The following is a 25137-nucleotide window of genomic DNA, read 5'->3' as shown; positions in this document are numbered from 1 at the left end:
TTTAGGAACGGTATATTTCAACGGCCCGGCTGCGGTCACACCAAGTTTTGTTTTCGTTTTTTCCGCCGTTCGGACGTCTGTTGCGGAGTGCTCGATGTTCGTTAGTTTTGAAACCGAAATAACACATTAATACAAATATTTCAACAAGTTAAAGTGCTTATGAATACCTGCAAAAAACCGTGGTAAAAATTAAAAGTTAAATTTAAAAACAAACTCGAGTAATTACTACGAAAGAAAATGGCGGCTCAGCAAACAATAAAGAGCAGTCGCGACAGCAACAACAACTGAGCAAGAAATTCAGCTTAAAAGAAACCAACGAAGGAAAAAACCGTCAACATTTTCGTCTGCCTGAAATTAATCTGGTTTTTATGTTTTACTCGCGCGTCGCAGACATAAAATAAAGACAACAACAAACAGTGAGTTTTGGTGTATGTGTGCGTTTTATGCCGTTTGTTTGTCTCCTGTTTTTGTGGAAAAGGCCATAAAAAACGTGAAATTCATTAAGCTACAAAAGCAACAATTACGAGCGTTTTACATTGTTTACATTTTGTGTGCCAGCTTTTCGTTACGCTTGTGATTTATGCGATTTGTTGACAGAAAGGCGAAGGGGCGGCGATACCTCAGACATAGCCTGGAAAAACTAATTTCTACTAATTAAGTGAGTTCTTAGTACGTTGTTTTTAATTAACTCTACATTTAATTTTGTCTTTAAAAAACGACTAGTGTTTTTATTGCATTTCGCACAGGCGGCAACCCTTTTTGTGTTTTTATTTTGATGCCGCCTTCGTCCTGCGCTGCCTGCGTCGACGTCGGCGTCGCCATCTGTCACTTTCGAGGGTTGCCAGCTGTTTCGCTGCGCCTTTTATTAAATGCGGCATCTTAGGCATCTGCAGGAAATTGGGTTTCCAAAAAAAAGGAAACAAAAGGAAGCGAGGAGAAGGGGCATTCACGACTGCAGCTGCAGCTGTTTAGGCTTATGTAATTAATAAACCAACACGTGTCTGGCATTGCTAATGGCACGTGACAACTCTGGTCGTGAGAAGTGGGGGTGCAATAACAATAAACTCTTTTTATTTTATTGTTTTTCCTATTATAATTCCTCCTTTTGCATAATTTTCTTTCCTTATTAATTAAAATCCAGAGCTCTAGGTATTTCTTTATTTTGCTCTTTGGTTGTTATGGCTCAGATTGCGCCATAAAACTCATATAAATCAATAGAAAGCGCAGCACCACACACACACACACCCACAAAAACCATAACTCACTTGCCATAATGAAACGAGTGAGAGAGAGAGAGAGAGAGGATAAGAGACCGCGCTCAATATGCAGAGATTTGTGTGGGAATCAAATGACTGGATGTCGTTGTCTCCAATGAAGTGTTAGAATAACGGTGGGGGAGGGGAGGTGAGTTGGGCGGTAATAGCTCCACCAAGAGATTAGAGAGGCAGAGAGCGGCCTGGCAGCTGCGCGCTTCTCAAATAAAGTTGCCGCTGGAGCCGTCGCTCTCTCTATTTCTCTTATTGGCTTGTGCTGCATGAAAAGTGGTTGTGCTTGGTTTATGTGCATGTGTGTGTGGCTCGGTTTGTTTGTCTTTTCTGTGGCATTCAACGCACAGTGGAATAGATAAGCAGATTATCAATTACTGAGCCCACTTCCTCACACTGAACTTCTTACTTTTGAAATATATGTAAGTTCTTCAAGTTGAATGATCTTAAAAGAGCTTTTATCTACAATGGAATTTATAGAAACGGAATTTTAAAAAATTTATGTATTCAACACAAACCGGATTTGAAAGGGGCTTAGATTTAAAAAAAAATCTTTAGGGAATTCTAAATACTGGGACTCTGATTTGCTTCTAAATAAGATGTTTATGACTCTATAGAAGGACATTTTCGGCTTACTTGTTCATAATGTATTAATCTATAACTCCCACACAAAACTATGTTAAAATATTTTAAACTAAAATAAAAAAAATCAAATAAATATAATTTTGACTTCCGTAAATCTTTTCTATATTTGTCGGTTGGTTCGAGTCTAAAAGACCCACCTCTCTTGAAATTTTCCACTGTGCCGGCTGCATTTCCATCGTTGCCAATGGCAACCACTTTAGGGAATAAAACCTGTGCCTGCTTATTGAAGCTACGCTTTGTTTTCCCATTTCTCTTTCTTCGACATCAGTCCCCCAGCCCTCCTTCATTCATTTATTAACTAACTAATTTGCCAGGCCCGAAACAAATTGCCCAGTGGAATTGTTATTGTTTCAATTGCAACAAATTGGCCGCTGAGAATAATGGTTTTCTCTCCTTGAGAGAGGCGAAAACAAGTACAAGTTGCGCACTCGCTCTCCTCGGAGCTCTCTCGCCTTGCTCCGACTCTCTCTCTGTCGCTCTCTCTTGCAACTTCGAGGACTCCGGACTCCAATTGGATTTTACGGACCTGGCTTTAACGCTCGAATGCTGGAGCCGCGTTTCAATACGCTTTGACTTGCGGTCGTCGGCGCTTCTCTTTTTCGGGCTCCTCTCGCTCCAAGTCTCCGATTCTCCAATTCTCAACATACAGGCTACTTTTCTGCTCGGTATACGCTGGCGCGCGTATGTGTGTGTGCGTGTGTGTGTCGGTGTTAACGTAAAAAGAAATTTTTGCACAGCATTTTTCGTATGAAAAATCAATTGCTGTCCATGTGAAATCCCCAGTTAATGTGAATTTCAAGTGTCAATATAAGGTTTTCATAGAAATCTGTCAGAAATTCATCGTTTTACCATGGTAATTTACATATTTTTTGCACAGTTGTTCTAATCCTACGCATGTGTGTCAGTGTGTGTGACTACGCTTCGTGGTGTGTGTGTGCGTAGTAGTAAGCCGCATACGAATTTTCGGCGAAAAAATTGTAGGCGGTGGGTGGGGCTAGAGGCAAGTGCCTCAAAAAGTCTCAAAAAGTTCAATGTAGCTGTAAAACGCCGAGCTCTGCCCTCCATTATTCATTCGGTTACACAGAAAAAAAGGGAATTATATACAAATGGATGGGAATGGTCAAGAGGATGGCTTACACTCCATTTTAACTAAGTTTTATAAAATCTAAGCTATACATGTTCGATATGTTAGATTTTGTTGTAGGAAGTCTAGCTTTTCTCGCGAATTCTTAAGCTTTTTATTTTTCTTATATTAACGACGGGTTGTCCAAGGGTTTCCCCTTTTAAAAAGGGGACCTAAATAACCTTTTATCCTAAAACAAAAATTTTCATGTGAGGTCATGTCTTGTCTTCTGTGACATTATAAGTGTCTAATCAAACTTGGAATGTATCCACATTTTTTCCGTGTACCTCCTACTTTTCTCCCTCCTCCCCCTTGGGCCCCCACTCGCCTTTCTTCTTCATGTCTTGTAACTGCTTTTGTCTGCACTCATTGCTCGCCTTACAACTTGTTTGCCCCTTTCTTCTTGACCAAAAAAAAAAAAGAAAATATACAAAAAGAAGGAATTGATGGCCGCTTTTGGTACGACTTCGAGTATATTTCTCTACGTGCCTGTCCGCCGTATTTGGTCCGTCTCAGTTTTCTGTCTTTATTTTTCCTGTACTGTACTATATGCCATATGCGCAACGCAATGTCGTCTTCGTTTGCATTAACCGTTAAACTGCACGTAAGTTGTCCGTCTGTCTGTCCGTTTTCCACCCGCCCGCCCACACTTTTGACACATCTTCAGCGCTGCATTTTCCTCCTACGAGCTTTATTCCGCTCCTCCAAAAACATCGGCCATAAAAGGGTACTACAAGGTATATCGGGTTGTGTGTGGAATTCGGAGCGTGATTTACGGATAGGGGTTGGGATATATGGATACTCCTAATGGAATATGTCCGCCTAATTTGGCCATTGCCATTGAACATGTGCGTTATTGATTTTGGGATGGGGTGCCAGCCATTAGGCCATCACTTATTCATGGGTCATTTTCGAGGAAGATGAACTTTGAAAATGGCAGATAATTGCAAAAGGATATTTTGAAAATGCCATTTAATTAGAGCAATCAAGCAAGCTAAAAAGCATGCTCCACGAAGACTTTGAAGTTAAATTGGCAATAATTGAAAAAAGTAATTGCAGTGAATACTTAATTTTCTTCTTTGTAGGGTCTTAATTGGACTATTGATTTTTGAGTAAGAAAAAAGTAATACAATTATTGGAATGGTGTATGTTACTGCTCTAGCCCCTAGGATAGCCTTTCTTCTGTTTTAAAAGTAGTTTTCAAAGCGTAAGATATTTTCCAATTCATTTTTATAACTTAAACCTCACTGAACTGTCCTCGAAAATCGTTTATTTAGAGGGTAGCAGTACAGCTCCCTCAATGCTCCTTATTGCAGTTCACTTCATATAGCTGTTATGGCGCTGTTTTTGCCTGTTCTTGGCGTTTGCCTGAAACCTGAAACAAAACGCAGAGACAATGCACAAGCAACAACAACAGCGACAACTCCCTTTTACAGGCAAAACAAGTTTTGACTGCCTCTGGCCATTTATTGTTGCTGGAGTTTGGAGTTGGAGTCGGAGACGGAGTTTGTGGTTGCTGCTTGTCTCTGCGCTTTGCAAGATCAACATCTCGAGCTATCGACAGGCTTTGTGGCAAAGAAATGGTAAAGTTTTCAGGCGGCAGGGAATCACGGAGCAGGCAGCATCATCGACACCATCTTTTGTGCGGTTTTTGGTTGTTGTCGTTCCACGTTTATTGTGGTTGCTGCACAGCGGAAAAAGCTGAATACAAATCCAATTCGAAAAGATTTTGGAATATTAATTGACTTTGAACTATCATTCGTTTCATTGAATTGAAAACTTAAAAAATCCTAATTTAGACCATAATTTTGGTTGCATGGTCACACTCTTCCGCTTATATGCAAAAGCTTGAAGCCAGTTATTAAAATAAACACAATTAAATATATTACTAAATCCCTATTTTTTAATTTTAATAAATTAATATTTAGACAGGGTATTACTATTAAAAATATTTTCCCGATTTACCTCAAGTACAAGCTAAAAACCTAACTAATCGGTGATCTTTTAATAATAATTTTTCTCCCCGTGTTCGTAGCTTTCTTTCTTTTTGTTTGGTTTGACAAAATATTCTACTAAGTACAAAACCTTTACTTGAGACCGGGCGTGGTAAACACGAATAAAGTACGACCGAACTTTGTCCATTGCATTTCGGGTAAAATAAAGAAAATAAGGGGCAGTAGAGAAAAAAAAGGGAAAAAGCGAGTGAAGGAGTGAAAAAAAACTTGTCATATATGCAAAACACCCGCAGCTGATAAATAAGAAGCAGAGTCGTCCAACCTTTTGTTGTCAATAATGAAGTGTTGGCCGACTGAAGTCCGGGTAGTGTGGGGGTGTTTTTTCCGATGTGGGACCTTCCTTTATCTATCTGCCTTAATGACACCAGCACACACTCACAAGCAGCGTTAATAAACATGAGATTGAGATGCGCCTCATTTGATGCCAACCTCCTGTGGGTCTGAATGGCATATATCGGCACTATGTGGCATCTGGTGGGTCCAATGCGGTGGTGGGTTATTCAGTGGGTGGTGGTGGTGTGCTGACTGAGCTGGCCGTTCTGGTGATAGATTGGCCGTGTTACCGTTTGCCATTTTATTGCGCTCCATTTGGCTGATTACTCATGCCAGTAAACTTTAACGGCTCTCGACAGCGACAAAAACGCTATGAAAGAGAAGAATACGATCCACTAAATGGAGCGAATCTAGCGAAGATTAAATACGCTTTTCTTGCTTCGTTTTTGGGTTGTAGAGTAGACAATAAACTGTCGAATAACTTTTTGGCAAGGGATTAAATTTCACGGGTTTACTATAAGCATTTTACTTGTTCTTAAGATTCCTTGATTCTTGAGTTTTAAATAAAATATAATACAGACCGAAAATTAAAATAAATAAAATTATGAATAAATATTTTCTTTTAATATAAATTATATGATGATGTTTTATAAGCTATTGGAACCATTTCTTAAAAAAAATCTTTTATTAATTTTATTCCCTTTGTAAGTTTAACGTAGTTGTCCATTAAGCTTATTCTCAAAAAGAGTATAAAAATTGCGGTCATTTTGTATCTGATTTATCAGTTATTCCCTTCCGCCCTCTCTTTTGTATCTGTGTGCTTCAATGTGTTGAGAGCACTGGTGTAACCATAATTATTTTTAGTTGCTCAGCGTTTTTGCTGCCAACTTCAAAACCGCAACTCCGCTTCATTGTACATCTATCAATATGTGTGTATGTGTAAGTGTGTGTGTGTGACAATCAATAAATCTTTCAGCCTGTTGGCCGAACAACCACCCACCAACCCCCCTGCCTTTGGACTATTTCCCTTTTGTATTTATGTATTTGCCAACACCCAAAAGGTCCCAAGCCTCCAATTGCATTTCCAATCAGTTTTTATGCTGCACACAGTGAACACTCGCCAGGGGAGACCCCTCAATAGATTCAAAATTGATTTCGATTTTATATCCACACTTTTAAGCCAAAGCTGGCATTCGCCGAGCATGAAAGACAGGGCAAGTGTTATGCTCATTACGATTACTCACCACCCACAGCACAGGCTATGCACTGAAATAAAAACTAAATAGATACAAAAGCGAAGTTTTCTCGAAAAAAACAATATTTAGATTTACTCAATTTTAGGTTAAAAAAAGGATTAATATTTTATCATAGAAAAATCATTGGTTAAATTCTTTCTTTCGTTTTTTATTAGATTCAACTGTCTAAATAATTTTAATATTTTACAAGTGTTAGTGTCATAAGGCTAACCTTTTCTTAAAAACACATATATTTCCACCGGTTTAAAAATTAAATTGACCAATTCCAAACAACTTCGCATGGTATTTCACTATTTTTTCTGTGTATATTATAGCTCTACCCCAACTCCCTCCCTTTATAGAGAAGTGTGGGGGCTTGCCTGTTTCATGTTTGCAATTAAACTTACAGCTCCTAACAATGGTAGCTCATAAAAATGGGATAACAAAAACAGGGTAAAAAAAGAGACAAAAATTAAAAAAGGAAAAAACTGCAATGCCGGCCGCATAAAACGGTTCAACAACATCTGGTGGGTGGGTGGTTTTTGGTAAATGGAGGGCTGTGGAGGGGTGGCGGGCTGAGAGGTGGGTGGGTGCAGCTCGTGTGGGCGGCCAAAACAACACAATACAGAGCAACCGCAACCCACATTCGCTGCTGCAGTTGATATACTACCCTACTACGCGAAAACTCCATTTCTGCTCTTTGTCTCTCTCTCTCGGAGAGAAAATTCTCTCTCTTTGGGGATTTTCGCAACGGTTGCAGTTTTTCCTTTTTTTCCGGCACGTCGCATACATAAAAATTCATTAAAAAGGCAGCTTGTAAATGAGATTTACTACTGCCACCGTTATGCGTTTTTCAGTTTCTGCTACGTTTTTGCTGCATTTTCCTTTTTCCGCAACCCACACACATTATGACACACTCGGATTATGACACCTGGCGCTTTGGATTTTCACTCGCCGGCCGGGCAGCGAGTTTCCAATCGAACAGGTGGTCCCCCGATTTTATCGATAGGCAAGCGGCGAATGCAATTGCGGCCTTTTGAATTCCAAATCACTTATTTCTTTTGTAGTACCCGAGCACTTACTTTGTAAGCGAATTGCCAGGAAATTGCTGCTGCAGCTTTGGTTTTTTTTATTGTTTCCCCGTAAATCGGGCGGCTTTATTATTGCGCCCTGCTGCTAATGACATGTTGAGGGCTTCGTTCGTGACTTTTCGCCAGATTTCGCTCGTCCGAGGTCTGCCCGTGCATTTTTCGAGTGTATTATGACGCTGCCGACTAGACAGCAGCAGTAGCAGCCGCTGCCCTGCCCCTTTCGAACCACAAAATGCAGTCAACAAACTTTGACACAGCTCGTGCCGCAGCCAAAGTCCCACAGTCCTCGCCCTTTCACAGGGTCTCACCATATCTCGCCCTCTCTCCCTCCGAGCCAGCTGCTTAGAACTCGTCGTCTATGGGTGTTTGTTTTGGGGGCATCAAGGGCGTATCAGGCAAGTTTGGTAAATGATGATTGGTCTAAATGATTGGTATTTTCAAGAAAATTTCTTTAAATAATCCTAAAAATCCGAAAAACGTAATATTGGTGTTTCGCTAAGCCCTAGTATTTTATGAGTAGAGATCTAAATGGATAGTTGGAAAACAACCCAATAATCTCTAGACAGTTTTATCAAAATCCAAAAATGCACTTTACCTAGGTTCTAGAAAATATGATAAAAACAAAAACAATTACTAAATCAAAACTCGCATATTTTAATAAAAAATAAAATTTAATTAAAAATGTATAACTTCAGCATCTCAAAATGTGGGTTAGTGTCAAATGGTCATTACGAAACTTAAAGAGCTTTAAACATTTTAAAATAATTCCCACTTCAAAAGGTTTTCGTTTGTTTCCAATATGAATATTTATTAGATTTGTTAATTAAATAAGGTTTTAGTTTGTTATATAAAATTAGAAAAATCTATATACATTTTAAACCCTATACTTTAAAAGAAATGGGTAATCCCCATGTCGCCACCAATTAAGTTGTCATGTTTTTATACCCGTTACTCGTAGAGTAAAAGGGTATACTAGATTCGTGCAAAAGTATGTAACAGCTAGAAGGAAGCGTTTCCGACCCCATAAAGTATATATATTCTTGATCAGGGTCACTAGCCGAGTCGATCTAGCCATGTCCGTCTGTCCGTCTGTCCGTCTGTCCGTCTGTCCGTCTGTCTGTCTGTCCGTCTGTATGAACGCTGAGATCTCAGAAACTACAAAAGCTAGAAGGTTGAGATTTCCCACACATATTCTTTGGCTTCCTACGCAGCGCAAGTTTATTTTAGCCGAGCGCCACGCCCCCTCTAACGCCCACAATCGCCCACTAACGATTTTAAAATGGGTCCTGCGCCCACATCTTTAAAGATTTCCGAGAAGTATAAATGCAATTTTGTTGTGTATATTTATACCTATCGAAATGTAGAAGACATTTTTCAAATCGGACCATTCATTAAAAAGTTATACGCAATCAAAAATTATATATCTATCTCCCTCGCACTTTAGCTGAGTTACGATTATTAGTCGGGACACCGACACCCGACACAGCGTTTGCACTCCCTTTAGCTGAGTGACGGGTATTTAGATAGTCGGGACAACAACCCGACTATAGCGTTCTCTCTTGTTTGTGAATGAAAAGTGTAATACGATGCAGTGGAGTAGATAAATGGGTGAAGGGAAGGGGCCCAAAAACAGGAGGCTGTAGGAGAATTGGAGAACCCGTGGCGCAGTTTATTGACTCGCCGCCGCATCGCCGAGTAAACAGTGTTGGGAGCCCTATTTTTAGAGTAGAACATCAAAACTGTCTATGACCAATTATGCAGATTTCTTGTTTTCTGGCACACACATCTGGCGGACACATTTGCCCATGTAACTGCAGTACTGATTTTCCTCCCGTCTTTTTTGTGTGTTTTTCCAACAGGAGTCGGCGAAGATACGGCCCCGGCGGCCAGTAGAGGCCCATAATAATCATGCATCGTTCGCTGAAGCCGCATGCATCTACCGCACAGGCTAAGAAGGTGCAACCGCCCACGATACCAGGGGATTCGCCGCAGGACTCGCACCATTATCAGCAGCCGCAGCAGCACCACCACCATCACCACCCGCACCACCAGCCGCTGATACCGCTCTACCGGCTGAGCGGACCGCTGCGCCATCACCAGAACCACCAGGCGGACGATGGGATCAGCATGAGCGGCAGCAGCATCGTTTCGTCGCCCTCGCTGGAGGAGGGTGGCTTCAATTTGCCCCGGGAGACGAGTGTGGCCCTGCGTCTCAAGGATGAAGTGGGTGGCCCGGCGGTAGCCCCTTCAACTGGCGGAGGAGGAGGAGGTGCGCCGGTGGTAGGGGCACCGCCTCCAGGAGCTGGAAAGCCAGGAGTTGCCATGGTCCCGCCACCACCCGTTTTCTGTGCCACTCTGCGCGAACCGCTGACCCACAAGGCGGCCGTCTACTACCACCAGCAGCTGGCTTTGCAGGAGGATCAGGGCATCGATCTGACCCAATCGCCTGGCCGAGATTCCCCGGGCTCCTCCTCGGGGTCCGCCGGCTCGGGATCTCGTCACAGCACCGCCAGCTTGGACTCGGGACGGGCTTCCTCCTACCTGACGGGGGTGTCCTCGTCGGGCGCCTCCATTCGGGCACCGCTCTCCTCGCCGCGCTGCAGTTCCGTGAGTTCCTGCTCAATTGGCAGCGTGGATCGGCAGCGGAACGATGAGCTCATCATCGACTGGCTGCTGGAGATGAAGCACGAGGAGTACGCCCAGCTGTTCATCGCCGCGGGCTACGATCTGCCCACTATTGCACGCATGACGCCGGAGGATCTCACCGCCATTGGCATCAAGAATCCGCATCATCGAGAGCGGATCAAGCAGCGGATCGACAAGCTGCAGGTGCTCGACAATTTGCCACATTTTGTGCCGGTAAGTACAATGATATATACCCACTTATGGAACTTAAAAGGGAGAAAAATATTTTAAAAAGCTTAATATATTAGGTATATTTAACACATTGTGTTTACCCTTTCGAGAATCTTCTGCAATTAGAAACGAACTTTATCTCGAGGCAATAAAAGTCTACAGTTCCGGAGAAATATCTCTATTTGTTAGCACGCCCGCAAATATTTGCTTATCTAATCAGTACAGAACCAGTTCAACTCGTGATGCATTTTATGGTACAGTAGAGACTTTTAAGTGGAAAAGAATTATTCAAATGCATTTTAAGTATTGTCAACAGGTGGTTAAAGAAATTTTACTTTTCAGATAGCCTACACTGTTTGTTAACTGCTTGGATATTTAACAAAATATTTAGTATGTACTAAAATGTATTAAAATAATCCTATTAATAAGCATTTAAAAGTCAAAGTTATTTCAGGGATTAACTAATTGATAAAAGAGAAATACAACTTTTAAAACGGGTTTTCACAAAATCGAGTCGCTAACTTTAAATATTTTATTTTAAAGCCTTAAAAAAAGAGTAGGCAATAAAGAAAAAGAATATGTATGTACCTTCAATCGATTTTAAAGGAAATGGCCCATTAACAATCAAGCTGGAATACTTAAAGATTAAAAAAGAGGCGGTATACCTACCATTGCCTAGGGTAGCGATCAACTACTGTGAATGTTGGCCTGCAATCACGTAGAGCAGCTTATTTAGTCATTGTTAACACAGATAGACGCTCACTCACACAGTTGCGAGCTTGGCAAATTGCCATATTGGCATTAATTGTGGCCGGCAACACCCTATTCTCTCTTTTCGCCTTTTCCACTGTTTGCTTGTTTAGTTGCCGGCTTATCTTTTATATTTCATTAAATAAGCATTTGCAAAAAAAAAAAAAGAGAAAGAGCAGAGGAAACAAACTTGTTTCCCACATGCGAAAGAGAAAAAGAGAACTTAAAACAGCGCCGTCAGCGAATTTTTTTTATTTATTGTTAATGAAAGAATTTCATTTAATATGCGCACATTAATTCCCATCAACAATTCATTAAAAACACGCCGAGCGGAGTGAATAAATATAAAAATTAAAAGTCCATTCGTGTGGATATCTGCGGTGACATTAAGTTGAACTTGAAATAGCAGCAGCAACCTGCTCCATCGCGGATAATTGCTCCCCGGATCGAAGCCGATCATTAGCCAATCGATCTGACAGATCAAGGTTCCAAATGAACGGCTGAGATGATGGCTAACAATGCGCATACAGTGAGATTCCATTCAAAGTCGAGTTTTGGCATTAGGAATAATGGATTTGAATGGATTTATTGGGGGTGAACAAACTGTTGAGACCAAAAAATTTAGAATCTGATAAGACCAGCATTGAATTTGCATTACTTCCGTAACAATTGGTTTTTATTTCTGAATTTTTAACATCTGAATTTTAACAATTCCAATTTTAAAATAATTTCAATAATAGTTGACTCTCCAAAAAAAGTATTAGCCATAAGTGTTAAAAGTAAAACGTTGTTTTAATATATCGGCTCTTAAACTTCCGCCTTAAAACTCGGGCATGTAAATTATTCAGCAAACTTAAGCTGCACTAAAATTCGTACAAAAAGTACGTGACTTACGAAATGCAACCACCTGAGGTCTTATCAATATGCATTTCACGTTTAGCCCTAAACAACGCTTTCAAGTCGAATGACTAACCCCGAATAAAATCAACACGATGTGCATATGGAAATGCATACAAATCAGAAGTGAAACATATCACCGAAAAATGGCTTCAAAGTCTAAAAACTTGACCAACATAAATATTCCGAATTTTAAGCTCCACTTGGAAACGAATTCAAGTCAATGTTGTGCCTTTGAAAAATGCTCCAAAAATGCCTCCATAAATTAACATTATTTGTTTGGCCATACCATCCACATCTGCGACATGAGTTCCACATTCACACAGTGCATTCCGTTGCCGATTAACACCCATCGGCCATAATCTTCAACTTCAACTGCAGCTTCAACTGATTCATTTCGTCAGCCTGCACATATATATATTTTTAGGTACACACATATATGGGTGTAAAACTGCATTCCCCGCCCACTCGGGTGTATTGCAGCCCACCTGCCAGCACAGCGAATACAGAAAATATCATTTATCGCTTTTATCGATCATTCAACGGACTCAAACTTGTGCCACATTCCGTTCGATTTCGGTTAATTGCTAGTTTTTCTCCATCTAATAACCTCCATTTCAGTGTTTCATTATCGATCCGCCTCGAATCTTTTTCAAGCGATTTGCTACGCTCTTTAGCTGCAATTTTTCAAATCAGAATGACCTCAGCTTTTGTTTTTCTCCGCCGTTTTTTTGTTTGTTTCACAGACGGTTTTGTATTTCATCTGAAAAATGCGCCATAATATTTTACTAGCTGTAGAATTTTGCGCTTTTTGCTGTTTAGCATTCAATTTTTCTGTTTATATAACGCGCCGTGACTGTTTTCGCCAAGTTTGCCAAGTTTTGTGGTCGAGTTACCGGTATTGTTGTCGTTCTTTATCGCTCCACTCGATATTTCTTATTTGTTGATCTTGGGCGAGCCACTCTTTGTCTTTCGGGGTGTTGTTGGAGGGTTCTTCAGCACTGAGGAAATATGTTCATATTTTTCGATTGATAATATCTTTAATTCGTACAAAATAATACAGCAGAAAATATATTGCTACAAGTAATGTTAAGAATTTTATACATTCATTTATCTTATACCTAAATCTTTGAAAATTTAAAGACATAAAGATTAGGGTGGGTCGATTTGGGACCCTAAAAATCGTATAGGGGGAACGTAATCTTTAAAGGATTCTAAGCCATATTCTAAACGCGAATGAAAAATACTGTTTTTTTGAGAAAAATATCATAGTAGTCAGCACATTTATAGTACTGAATATCAATTTCAAATTTTTATTTTAAATTTAATAATACATCTGAGCTGACTACTATGATATTTTCCTCAAAAAAAGCTGTATTTTTCATTCGCGTTTGGGGGGGGGGTCAAACATCATTTTAGACCATAAGTATGTTCGACAATATGGCTTAGAATCCTTTAAAGATTACGTTCCCCCTATACGATTCATCACTTTTTTCGGCCCCATACAAATCGACCCGCCCTATTAAAGATATTTGTGTTCATAAAGTAAAATACTGGGTTATTAAATTCCTACCAGCATCCCAAATTTTATTAAAATTTTTAAAAATCCTCTTTAAAAGCATCATTTTTTTTTACCGTGCACCCTTACTTACATCACCCATAACGAGAAACTTGGGAAAAACAGAGCTCGCTCGCTCATTAGCCAGCATTCTACAGACTCTGCGCTTTCTTTTTCGCACACATCTTTATCTCGGCGAAAAAGGAAATAAAGCGAAATACCTCAAAAGCGAGCGCGGGAAGGAAAAGGTTATTAAACGGTCGCCAATCTCCGTTTCGAGCCCCGCAATCAACGAACGACCTTGAGGGTCATAAGGCGCTGATGTTGGCTTATATTCGTATTTTTCTCCGTGGGTCCGTTAGTAGACTCTAAAATGGTATTAGGTTTTCGGACTGACGCATTCTCTTCATTTTTTGTTTTTGGTACATAGTACGTACAGTTGGTTTTTTTTTATTTTTCTTTCGGTCACCGATTTGCTTTTCAAAAACCTGTTTCTTTCGCCTGCTCTAATGATGGCTGCCGCTGCTGTTTAGTGTCATACCATATGCTACCTGCTAATGGATTTCGGAGAAGCGAACTCAAAGTGAAGCCACAAAGCACCAAAAACAAAATTGTTATTTAGATAAATATTTTGTTAAAGTTTTAGTAAAATAAATGTGTCGTGCCTGCTGGAGATCTTCGCCCATTTGACTGAGGATGGAGGATTTCGATTAGCATATGGGTTTATGAAGTTGCGGGCCTATTATTGTTTTGGTGTGACATTCACTTTGGAGTTGTGAGGCATACATTAAAGTACTCTTTGAAGTGGCATTCCCCAGTAGAGAACTCTCTAAAATAACAAGTGAGCATCGAAGTTTAAGATCCCAGCAAAATATTTTTTTATTTACTTTAATGAGTTGTGGGATTTTTTGGTTTTCCATTTGGAAATCGATGCTATCTATGACATATTAATATGTCATTTAAAAGTATTTATAATTAATAATAGCTGCAATAGGGATCTTAAAATTTTTGCGCGTTCGATAAAATTAAATTATTTTGAAGGTAAAATGTTAGGGTGACTTGGCCACTAAATTTCACATGAAAAAGTAGTTTAATTGGATTATCGGCTTAAGGGATAGAACAGTCCTACATTTTCTGGACGACACCGAAATGTACATGTATATATCAGATAAATGAAACTTTTCAAAAACCATGTGACATTCTCCCAACCATAAGCTTTCAATAAAAATTTCCAATCGGGAGACTCTCCCAGCAATCACATCACATTTCGCAGAAGACAATCCGTTTAATTAAATTGAAATCAACAGCAATTTAGTTGCTGAAAGAGCAGACAGCCATAGAGCTTCCAAAAAAGGAAAAAAAAAACTGATTAACACATCGTGTACATATAGCATAAAGTATAAAAAAGTGGCTTTACACGCATATTGAAGTTAACGATTTTCGACTGCATCGTATGTGTGTATTTATCTACGGGTATATAGCGACTTTTGGCTACGAGTCGGGCTCGCCTGCTACCGTTTAATGACGACAGCAACGAGTTTTGGCTTTTATTCGTTTCTTTATGCCTGTGCTTTGACGCGATTTATCTTATCAATTACAACTGATTAGAGCTGGAACGACGACGAGCGACGGGTAGGCTCATCATGAGAGACACCAGCCCAGCCATATAAGCATGTAACCCAGCCCATCCGATTCCCCCTTTATCAGTGGGGTCTGAACTAGTTCATGGACAATTTGTAGTCTGGGCTGATCTGTGTTCCCTATAATATGACATGAATCAAATGAGATTAGCTGGCTTCCATAAAACCTAACGATAATGACGTCTCAATTCGATTCTCCCCTCTGTTTTCCAGGGATCAATAGAGGAATGGCTGCAGCTGTTGCGTCTGGAGGAGTATATTCAGCCGTTACTGGAGCAGAACTACAAGACGGTGCGCGACGTAACCCAAGTGACTTGGGAGGATCTCGAGGACATTGGCATTGTCAAGTTGGGCCACCAGAAGAAAATACTGCTGGCCATCAAGCGGGTGAAGGACATCATTAGCGGAAAGTGGAATCCAGGCGGCGCCAATGCCTACCAACAGCAGGTGAGAAAGGGGATGTTTTTGAAAAGTTGAAAATGTTGTTTTATACATACTACAAAGCCAGCGGTCTAAGGATATAATAAATATCTGTACTGTGTATTGTATTAGTTAAAAAGTTTACTTTTTATTTTGGAACCAAAGTTTCGATTTAAATAATCTTTTATTTTAATGTTTTAATATACTTTTAATACCCATAAAAATTTTCTGTTAACTTGTTTATCCTATAAAATTACTTTACCCTATTTTATGTAACACAATACTTTGATAATTATTTTAAATTATTTTCATTATAATTTTCCACTAATTTGTTTTGGTTTCTGTTTTCCTCTGGTTTTGTGTTGTTTCCCTCAACTGAATGGTGACCAATCAGGAGTATCCTCGGAAGCCCTGGCAATTCATTGTGCCCATACCCAGTACGCCATCCTATGTGCCAACCACTCGCGTCTCATGGGACGACACGAAAATCTACGCCACCAGCAGCGTGCTGAATGCCACTGCCCCACCCGGGAGCAGCTGCCTCAACAGCAGCCTCACCAATGGAGACGCCTACTACTGCACCGGCAGCAACCACGAGTGTTGCTCGGGCAACGATGTGGTGCTCATTAAGGTGGGCACTCGGTCCTCAAAAGTTAAAAGGCTCAACAGCCCGTTGGCCTTGATCTTTTGAGTACCTTTTGACATCCTAGCTACGGTCGAACTTCTGCGTTTAAAGAAAAATCTAGAAGCAAACTTTAAATACCTATGGTTAATTATAATTTTTTTAATTTTGTAAATCCAAATTATTCTTTATATTCTTGTTTAATGGAATCATGAAATCATATATTTTGTATGCTAATTATTTGTTCAATATTTTAAAAACACAGAATCTAATTTAAATTTAATACAATTTATTTCAATTTAATTTTGTACATTTATTGAAACAATTTTAAGGGAGTTTCATTTTCGTTCTTGTATTTAGAGCATTTTCCTCTAAAATAAGCAGAAAATACATCTCATTAATTTGAAAAAGTTGCACTTTATAACGAGCCTCTCATCTTTTTTTGCAGGTGCGTCAGCCGCGTGGCAAGAGCCTGGAATCGTTGGAGGACATCCACGACAACAGCACGCGCAGCCATCTGACCTTCAGCCATTACACGACCACGGACTACGGCCACTTTGGGCCGCCCACAACGGCGGCTGCTGCGGCGGCGATGGCCGCGGCTGCAACACTCCAGCAACAGCAGCATCACCACCAGCAGCTGCTCCACCAGCAACAGCAGCAAGCTGCTGCCGCCCGTCTTCTGGGCAGCAATCCGCCGGGCATTGGATGGCGGCGGTCCTACGACGATGGCGACATCACACCCACCAACGATGCCACAAGGGAGCTGCTCTACGAGCAGGAGGGCGGCGGCACGCTTCCACGCCAGCAGCGAGGCATCCTGCAGCGAGCGGTGCTAAACACGATGCCGCCGCTGGAGCACCACCACTACATGAATGCTGCAGCGGCGGCGGAGTACGGAGCGGCCAGCGGAGTGGAGGGAGGAGCGGTGAGTTGGGGTCTAGGAATATTAGATCATTTGTCTGCAGTTGGCACAATTCATTATAAAGCGAAAAATGTAGAATTTCCTTGATACAAAATGTCTATTTGTATTTATGGTTTGGTCACCATGTTGCGTTATTTATTCATTGTAAATTGATAAAAAGTTATTGTAAACATTCTTTAAATTTGCGAATTTATTCCCTTTTTTTCCTTTTTAACTTTATTTATGACTAACATTTTGTACGCAGAGTAAAGAAATAAAGAATCAAATCAAGCGTATTAGGGAACTAAACATTTTATGAAATTTTGCGAGAAAAAAGTGCCAATCGAGGTCATAAAATTGCAATGCCTTTCAACTAATGGTTTCCTTTTATTTCAGAATTATTTGAGCGGCAGTCCATTGACGGGAAAAAAGATAGCTCCCGAGCCACCTAGACGCCACTGCAGCATACGCAACTCCCGCACGCTGAGCGGAGAGGGAGTGCCGTCGGGGTCGGTTGCGCAGGCGCATCAACAGGCAGCCCAACAGCAGCAACAGGCGCAGCATATGTTCTACGGCCACACGGCGCAGCACTGGCAGCAGCAGCAGGCGGGAGCGGGTAGTGGTCAGCAGCCCATCTACGCTAACTATGCCACCATTCAGCAGACGACGGCGGAGATACACTGCGAGAAATATCACGACAATAAGTCGACTTCCAGCATCGATTCCATTGATACGATACCGTTTGCCAACGAGAACACAGGGACGATCAAGCAGCGGCTGCTCAACCGTCAGGAACTGCAGGGCGGTGGAGCCGGCGGCAACAATGCTCCTGGCGGCGGCCATCCCGCCCACCTGCACTCATCCAGCTCGAGCTCCAGCTCCTCCTCCACGAACACCATTGCAAACATAGCGCACTCTTTCCATTCGCTGAAATCTTCCAGTTCGCTGCACGATGCCACCCTGGCGCGGAGCGAAAGCATGGGCAGCACGGCCAGCGGTGGAAGTGCCTTGCACCTGCGGTCACCTACTTTGGATATGTCTAATCCTGGAGGATCAGCGGTGGAGCCAATAAGTTCGCCGGAGTCAACTGTTCCAGCTGTGGCCATAAACACAGGAGTTCCACCAAAAGTTTCGGTGAACGTTCTTAACGACATTGGCAATATGCTGGCCAATCTCACGGACGAATTGGACGCTATGCTGGAGGAAGAGAAGCGAGTGGGCCTCAATATAGACAGTGAATAAATCTCCAATCAAACAACAAATCGTAGTGTAGCTGAATTTTCCGGTAGAACGTGTGGTGTATCTTGTAATGTTTTGTGTACTTTAACTTAGTTAAGTTCAACTTGTTTTTGTATTTTTTATTCGAAATGCATAGGAGGAAGCATTCGTGTTTAGTTGTATTCTTTATCGTTTCGATTTACACATTGTGTAGTAAAAAGTAAACTAAAACTGAAAAGCTTTCGACGAACCATGTATACTTTTGTACTTTTCCTAAAACTCTCTCGTCCCATTCCCAAAAAAAAGGTGTTAACGATACAAAATGAAAATATCCAAGTAAACGAAGAATGGTAAAGGAAGCGCAACATGCATATATGCAAAACTTGCATAGTTATTATATAGCATAAAATATATATAATTCTATAAATAAATAAATATTTAAACGAAATCATTAATATGGACAAGTATTTAGTGGTTTGATACTATACGACAGGAAAGCAAGAAACGAACCATACGGCACACTCTTAAACACACACAATACAGATCAAGACAAGAACTACTATTTAGAGATCCCCTTCAGACAATTTAAAATTGCATTTATAAATATTAGTTCTTTATTTCTTTTTAAAGTTTTTTTGAATCAGCCTGCACAGACATTTTTCTGTTTATTACGATTACAACTGAAATCAAACTATGTGAAATGAATGTATAATTAAGTGTTATTCCATACAAAGTAAAAAGATGAATTATATAAAATATAAATCTTATTAGCGTTACATTAAGAAAGCAAGATTAGAAAGTGGAGAGCAAATCCATCTTTATAAATTATGTTTAATCGGGCATTGATGCTGAATAACGTTTAGAATTCCTTGGTATACACTTCAATTGCCTTCTTCTTTATAATTTACGTAAATAAAAATCATTTAGTAAAAATTTTGATTTTGAGAGCATTTTTCGTTTCCTGTTAATTGCGCTCAGTTAAAAATTTGTTTGGTGCGCATATCATTAGAGGAAATTTGAGTATTCGATTTATAAAGGAAACGTAAAATAAATAAATACAAATAAAATCACAAACATGTAAAGCACATAAAGGGCAAAACAAAAATTATGAAAACCAATAACAAATAAAGTAAACTTTCATAGTAAAATGTTGCGAATTTTAAAAATATTTTCCTGTTGACCATAGACGGGACATAAACAAGTATGTTTGTTATATAGAATGGCACGGTCACTCATTATTAATTAAAGCACGATTTCCATGTGCTATAATTAATTTCAAAACAGAAGTAGTCGTAAAATAGTGTGTTCCTACATCTGCCATAAAAAAGATTTGTTATGAAAGTGTAAGCCATTGACAATCTCAGTTCTTTTCATTATGGTCGTATGAAATTTTCTTAAAAATTTTTAAAAATATTTTAAGAGTAGTGTGGTGCCGTTCTAAAAAAGAAAGTGAGTCGATCTAGCCGTGTCCGTCTGTATGAACGCTAAGATCTCGGGAACTACAAAAGCTAGATTACCCACACATTTTCTTGGGCTTCCTACGCAGCGTAATTTTGATTCAGCCGAGGGCCACGCTTCCTCTAACGCCCACAATCGCGGTACACGGTTTCAAAAGGTCTCTGGCGCCCACATTTTTAAAGATTTCAGAAAAGAAAAAATTTAGTTTTATTGTGTTTATCAATACCTAATGTAAATGTAGAAATGTAGAAATTTTTCGAATGGGACTATTCGTTAAAAAGCAGGGTTTCAAAAACTGTGAGCTGAGAAGCAAAAGCACCTATATTTATGCTTTGCTGTTACTGTGAGATCAACAGACTTTTTACAGGAAAGCAAAGCAAAAGCAAAAATATGAAATGTCAAAATAGTTTAACATTTGCTTTGCTTTGGCTTTTGGAAGCACAGCAACATTAACAGTACTACAGCCTTCCGAAAGCAAAAAGCATTGCTTTCGTGTTGCTGTCAGCACTCTGAAAGCAACTTTAACATTCAAAAATATCTCCTGATCGAAATGGCTGCCAGAAATAAAAAATTTTCTTTTGTCTGGAAATACTTTGTAAATACAAGTGACCCTGACAAAGCCATTTGCACATTGTGCAAAGTTTTGATGAAGAATGACCGGACTTACAATTTAAAAAGCCACCTATGGAAAGTCCACGGAATCGAAGATGGAGGGGTAAAAAAGCCGTATTCCACAAAAACCCAGTCGATACAGGTAAAATTGAATAAAAATCAATTAATTCGGTCGTATATCGGATTAGTAACGGAGGACAATATTCCATTTAATGTATTAAATTCAAGTAATTTAAGAAATATTATTGATCCCATCTGCTGTGGATTTCAAGAAAAAACAGGCAAACGCTTTGTGCTTAACGCAAGTAATGTTCGAGCGGCGGTATGCAAAGTGGCTGATAATATAAGAAATGATATGAAATTGGAGTTATCCCAACGGCTCCTATCCCTCAAAATTGATAGCGGAACAAGGCTCTGCCGTAACATATTTGGTATCAGTGCTCAATTCATTAAAGATGACCAAGTTAAATCCATTATTTTGGGGATGGTTGAGCTGAAAGGAGTTGGGTCTAGTAACTCCAAAAATTTTGCTTTGGAAATAGTACAAACATTAGAAAAATTAATTAATTAAATTATCCCGGATTTTAACAATTACTTCAGATAACGGTGCGAACATGATTAAGGCAACTAAAATTTTATCAACAGTATGTTCCAATGAAGAAAGCCATGAAGAAGAATTAAATGACGATTATTTAAACAATATTACCAATTTCGAAAGCGAGCCCAACATAACGGTTGGAAATATCCAGATTTGCCGGTGCGCTGCACATACTGCTCAGCTATGTGCCTTGGACGTTACCAAGGATGCGGAAATTAAGCGGTTTTTACTAAGCTGCCGAAATCTAACTAAATTTATTAGAAAAGCATCAAATGGATTCAGGGACGCTTTTGAATTAAGGAAAGCTAAGGTTCCTCAACTGGACTGTTCCACTAGATGGGGATCAACTTATAATATGATCAAATACGTACTGGATGCAAAAGATGCCTTAATTGCAATAGAGTCTGTAAAAAACAAAAGCTCGGATGAAAACTTCGACATCAATGACAATCTTTGGGAATTCATGGAGGCCTATTGCGAAGTTTTCGCACCTCTTCAAGAAACCATAATAAAGTTTCAGTCAGAGAGCCTACATTATGGGAATTTTTATGCCCAGTGGCTTAAATGTAAAATGGTTGTCGGAGCAATTGTCAGTAGAAATTCTACAAAAATTGTTGTACAGAAAATTGGAACTGCTTTGTTGGAAAGTATTGAAAAACGATCAAAAAATCTGCTAAACAATGAGGGCCTAAATGCGTGCCTATTTTTGGATCCAAGATTTCACCACATCATTACTGGGCAAAAAAGAGATGATGCAGTAGCTTACCTTGTGAATCTTTGGAAAAAGTTACAAATAGAGTCTCCTATTCACCTACCGGTTGGACCTGCTAGCAGTTCTTCTGAAACAAATGCGTCCATTTCAGATGAAGCAGAGGAAATGTTAGATGCATTCCTGACAAACCAAATCAAGTGCATTGAAAATTTCAATAATACAGATGTTAACACGAAAATTCAAAATCTTCACCTTCCCTTTATAAGGAGTAATAATAATATTTTGAAATTTTGGTCTGAGCGTAAACATTCCGAACCAGAGCTTTATTTTCTAAGCAATATTTGTTTCGCGATACCACCAACGCAGGTAACGAAAAATTTTATTATTTAATTTAAAGTACCAATATTAAATACTTTTTTTCAGGTTACAATAGAAAGAGCTTTTTCGCAGTTAAAGCTCATATTAACCGAAAATCGCAACCGGCTATCTTCTGAAGCATTAGAAAACATATTAATTGTAAAATTGAATTCAGATTATTTGGACAAAGCAATTTGCGAACTCGATATGTTTAGCGACGAAATTTAAGTTAACACATAACAAAATAAACAAAACACAAAATGTACACTTGAAAAATTTTCATTTACATTTATGTATATTATGCAGGGAACGAAAATAACTGTTATTGTAAATTTTTCATACAAAAAAATCACGCACTTAGAAGGGTCCTAAAAATTTTTTAAATACACCACAATTTTTATTAGCCATTGTAGTTTACAAATCCGTAATGATTTTTATTTTTTGATTTTTATAATAAAACTCAAAAAATAACTGTTATTTTTTGATTTTTATGAATAACAGTTAATCCCTTGACATTTTTGAAAAAATGAAATAATTTAAAAAAAACATAATACCCGTGCTTTTTATAACTTACTAAAAATTTGTTAAAAAAGGCAACCGCGCATATTTTATACCTATATTTTTTTTAATTTTTGTTTACCCACAAAATCGCCATAAATCAAGTTTGAGTTTTATTTTGATCACGACGAATAACTGTTATTTGTCAACTTTTATTATAAAACTCAAAAAATAACAGTTATTCTTTGAGTTTTACTTTACAAATCAGAAAATAACTGTTAAAGTGTGATTTTTAAAATAAAACTTATAACAGTTACGTTCCCTGATATTATGTACATTTTCAGTTTTGTTTATTTTGCTTTCAAACAGGGACCGAAAATAATCATTATTTTTATTCCCTTAAACAAAAAATCGGCCACTTATAATAGCAATGTCCAATTCTTAGCGGAAGGAAAAATATACATTAAAACTTTTGGCCTGATAGAGCTAAAAAAGTCGCACACATCCCAAAACTTGTGCACACAAATTAAGTCTAACGGTCGTAACATGATCAAGGCTCCAGCCAAGGATGAGGATGATCACGACGAGGAAGATGTTGCTGACGATTTTGAAGATGAAGGGCTGTTAATGAATATCCATATATTCATGCCATTCAGTCAGTTCACTTCAACTCGCCGTAAAGGACTTTTTTCAACGCCTCGAATCGGATGAGTTTATTTCCCTTTTTGTATCAGCTGGCCAAGGTCGTCCATTCAGTTCCCGCTACGCAAGTGAGCGTGGAAAGATCTTTTTCGGCCCTCAAAATGGTACTGACCGATCAAAGGTGTAACCTTGCTAATGAGGCTTTATCGAAATTATTATTCGTAAAATTAAATAACAAATAAATATGTTTGGAGGTTCTTTAAATAAATATGTTTATGGAGGTAGCTTTGATAATTCTTTAAATCAGATTGGCGAAAAGTCTTACAGGACGGCCGCGAGGCTGTGATGAGTTTTATTTTGATTGGAATAAAATAAAAATCATAGGATAAGCCATTTTTTAAAAGTGCCCTGCAGGAAACGGAATCAGTTTTGGGCTATTAAAATACTAGTTGGGTCAAGAAGGTTAACTAGTTCAAGTTATGTCCATTTCCTTGTAACGAAGTGGTCCATTTTTCATATGCTTGTCGTCGGAAACAACTAGTCCATTTGCTACTAGTTTTGCACTAGTTACTGTTAACCAATTTACGGTTACAGCTGTTAAACTACACTGAAAAAAATATTTTCACGAAAAAACTAAAAATTAATCTCGAAACCAACAAGTGATTGAATTTCACTAGTACTTGACGATGCCAAACTTGATGCTCTCCTAATTTAGTACACAGAGAAAAAAAAATACCAAAAATGGTCATCATTCGGGTATTTTTTCATATCAATTTTGGTCCCATATGTGGTCATACCAAAAGTATATTTTCGAACATACCAAATTGGTATTTTCGAACATATGAATGTGGTATTTTTCATAATAGATTGTTATGCGCACATATCAAATTTTGCTACAAAATTTTGTATTGTATTTTCTCTAACTCAGAAAAGCATTCTGCCACGAAAAAAAAAATGTGGGCATGGCTCAGAGGCCAAGGTGCTAGGTCCTGATATTATTTTGTGCTCGGGGGAACGGGGTTCAAATCCCGCTCACAACACAACACAACTTTTTTTTTTTATTAGTAATCTTATCATATTAACTTTTTACCACAATTTTGTTCTTAATATTGTTAAGGAAATGTTAATTATGCGCCTTAAAAACTTTTTACTTTCTCTGCCTTAGCCGGTTTTGAACCGGGGTCCTCTCGCATCAGAGTCGGATGCGTTACCTATTAGGCCATCGCGACAAGTTACACGCGAGTATATTAGCTAAACTTGAATGTAAAATTATCTCGTTTAAGCATGCTCAACTTGTAAGTGTGACCACAGCATATAAAGTGTTATAATACCATTGTATACCAGAAATACAACAAAAATACAACTTTACAGCCATACTATTTTTTCGAAGACTTTTCGATGCCCCATTTGATATGAAAAACATATCAATCTTTGAAGTATTCATATTAATATGTTACGGATTCATATCAACATGGGTAATTGTTATGATTTCGTATCATATTGGTATGAATTCGTATTACATTTATATGGAAAAATTGATATGTACAAATTGAGGAGACAATATCAATCTGGTATTGTTCCGTTTTTTTCTCTGTGTATCCAATCAATAGTCGCGGTCCTTAGAGAATTTCTGATAATTATTATGTAATCAAATACAGTAAATGATAATTAAATGGAATTAAAACAAACTTACTTTTTTTGAGGCAAGTCGCCCTCTCGAGGACTTGAACCCGGGACCTTTGGATTTG

The 25137-nt window shown here is 39.0% G+C and overlaps 1 protein-coding gene across 4 annotated transcripts; it reads left to right on the top strand.

Moving 5' to 3' along the window:
- The first annotated feature begins 43 nt into the window (after positions 1–43).
- ckn (CRK like proto-oncogene, adaptor protein) lies at positions 44–19660 on the top strand. Of its 4 annotated transcripts, none has more exons than XM_017141925.3 (6): positions 45–416; positions 9507–10506; positions 15562–15795; positions 16163–16399; positions 16839–17318; positions 17691–19660. In XM_017141925.3, exons 2-6 carry the CDS (start codon positions 9556–9558, stop codon positions 18534–18536), a joined length of 2748 nt encoding a protein of 915 aa, XP_016997414.2. In that variant the 5' UTR covers positions 45–416; positions 9507–9555; the 3' UTR covers positions 18537–19660. The 4 variants fall into 4 exon arrangements, with proteins under 4 accessions (XP_016997416.2, XP_016997414.2, XP_016997413.2 ...); XM_017141924.3 differs by having other exon boundaries at positions 45–658; XM_017141926.3 differs by lacking the exon at positions 45–416 and adding an exon at positions 2491–2763.
- Positions 19661–25137: the final 5477 nt, after the last annotated feature.

Source organism: Drosophila takahashii, chromosome 2R (assembly GCF_030179915.1).
Source record: "Drosophila takahashii strain IR98-3 E-12201 chromosome 2R, DtakHiC1v2, whole genome shotgun sequence".
Lineage (NCBI taxonomy): Eukaryota > Metazoa > Arthropoda > Insecta > Diptera > Drosophilidae > Drosophila > Drosophila takahashii.
Note: the sequence above shows the minus strand (reverse complement) of the source record. Positions and strands in the feature narration are given on the sequence as shown.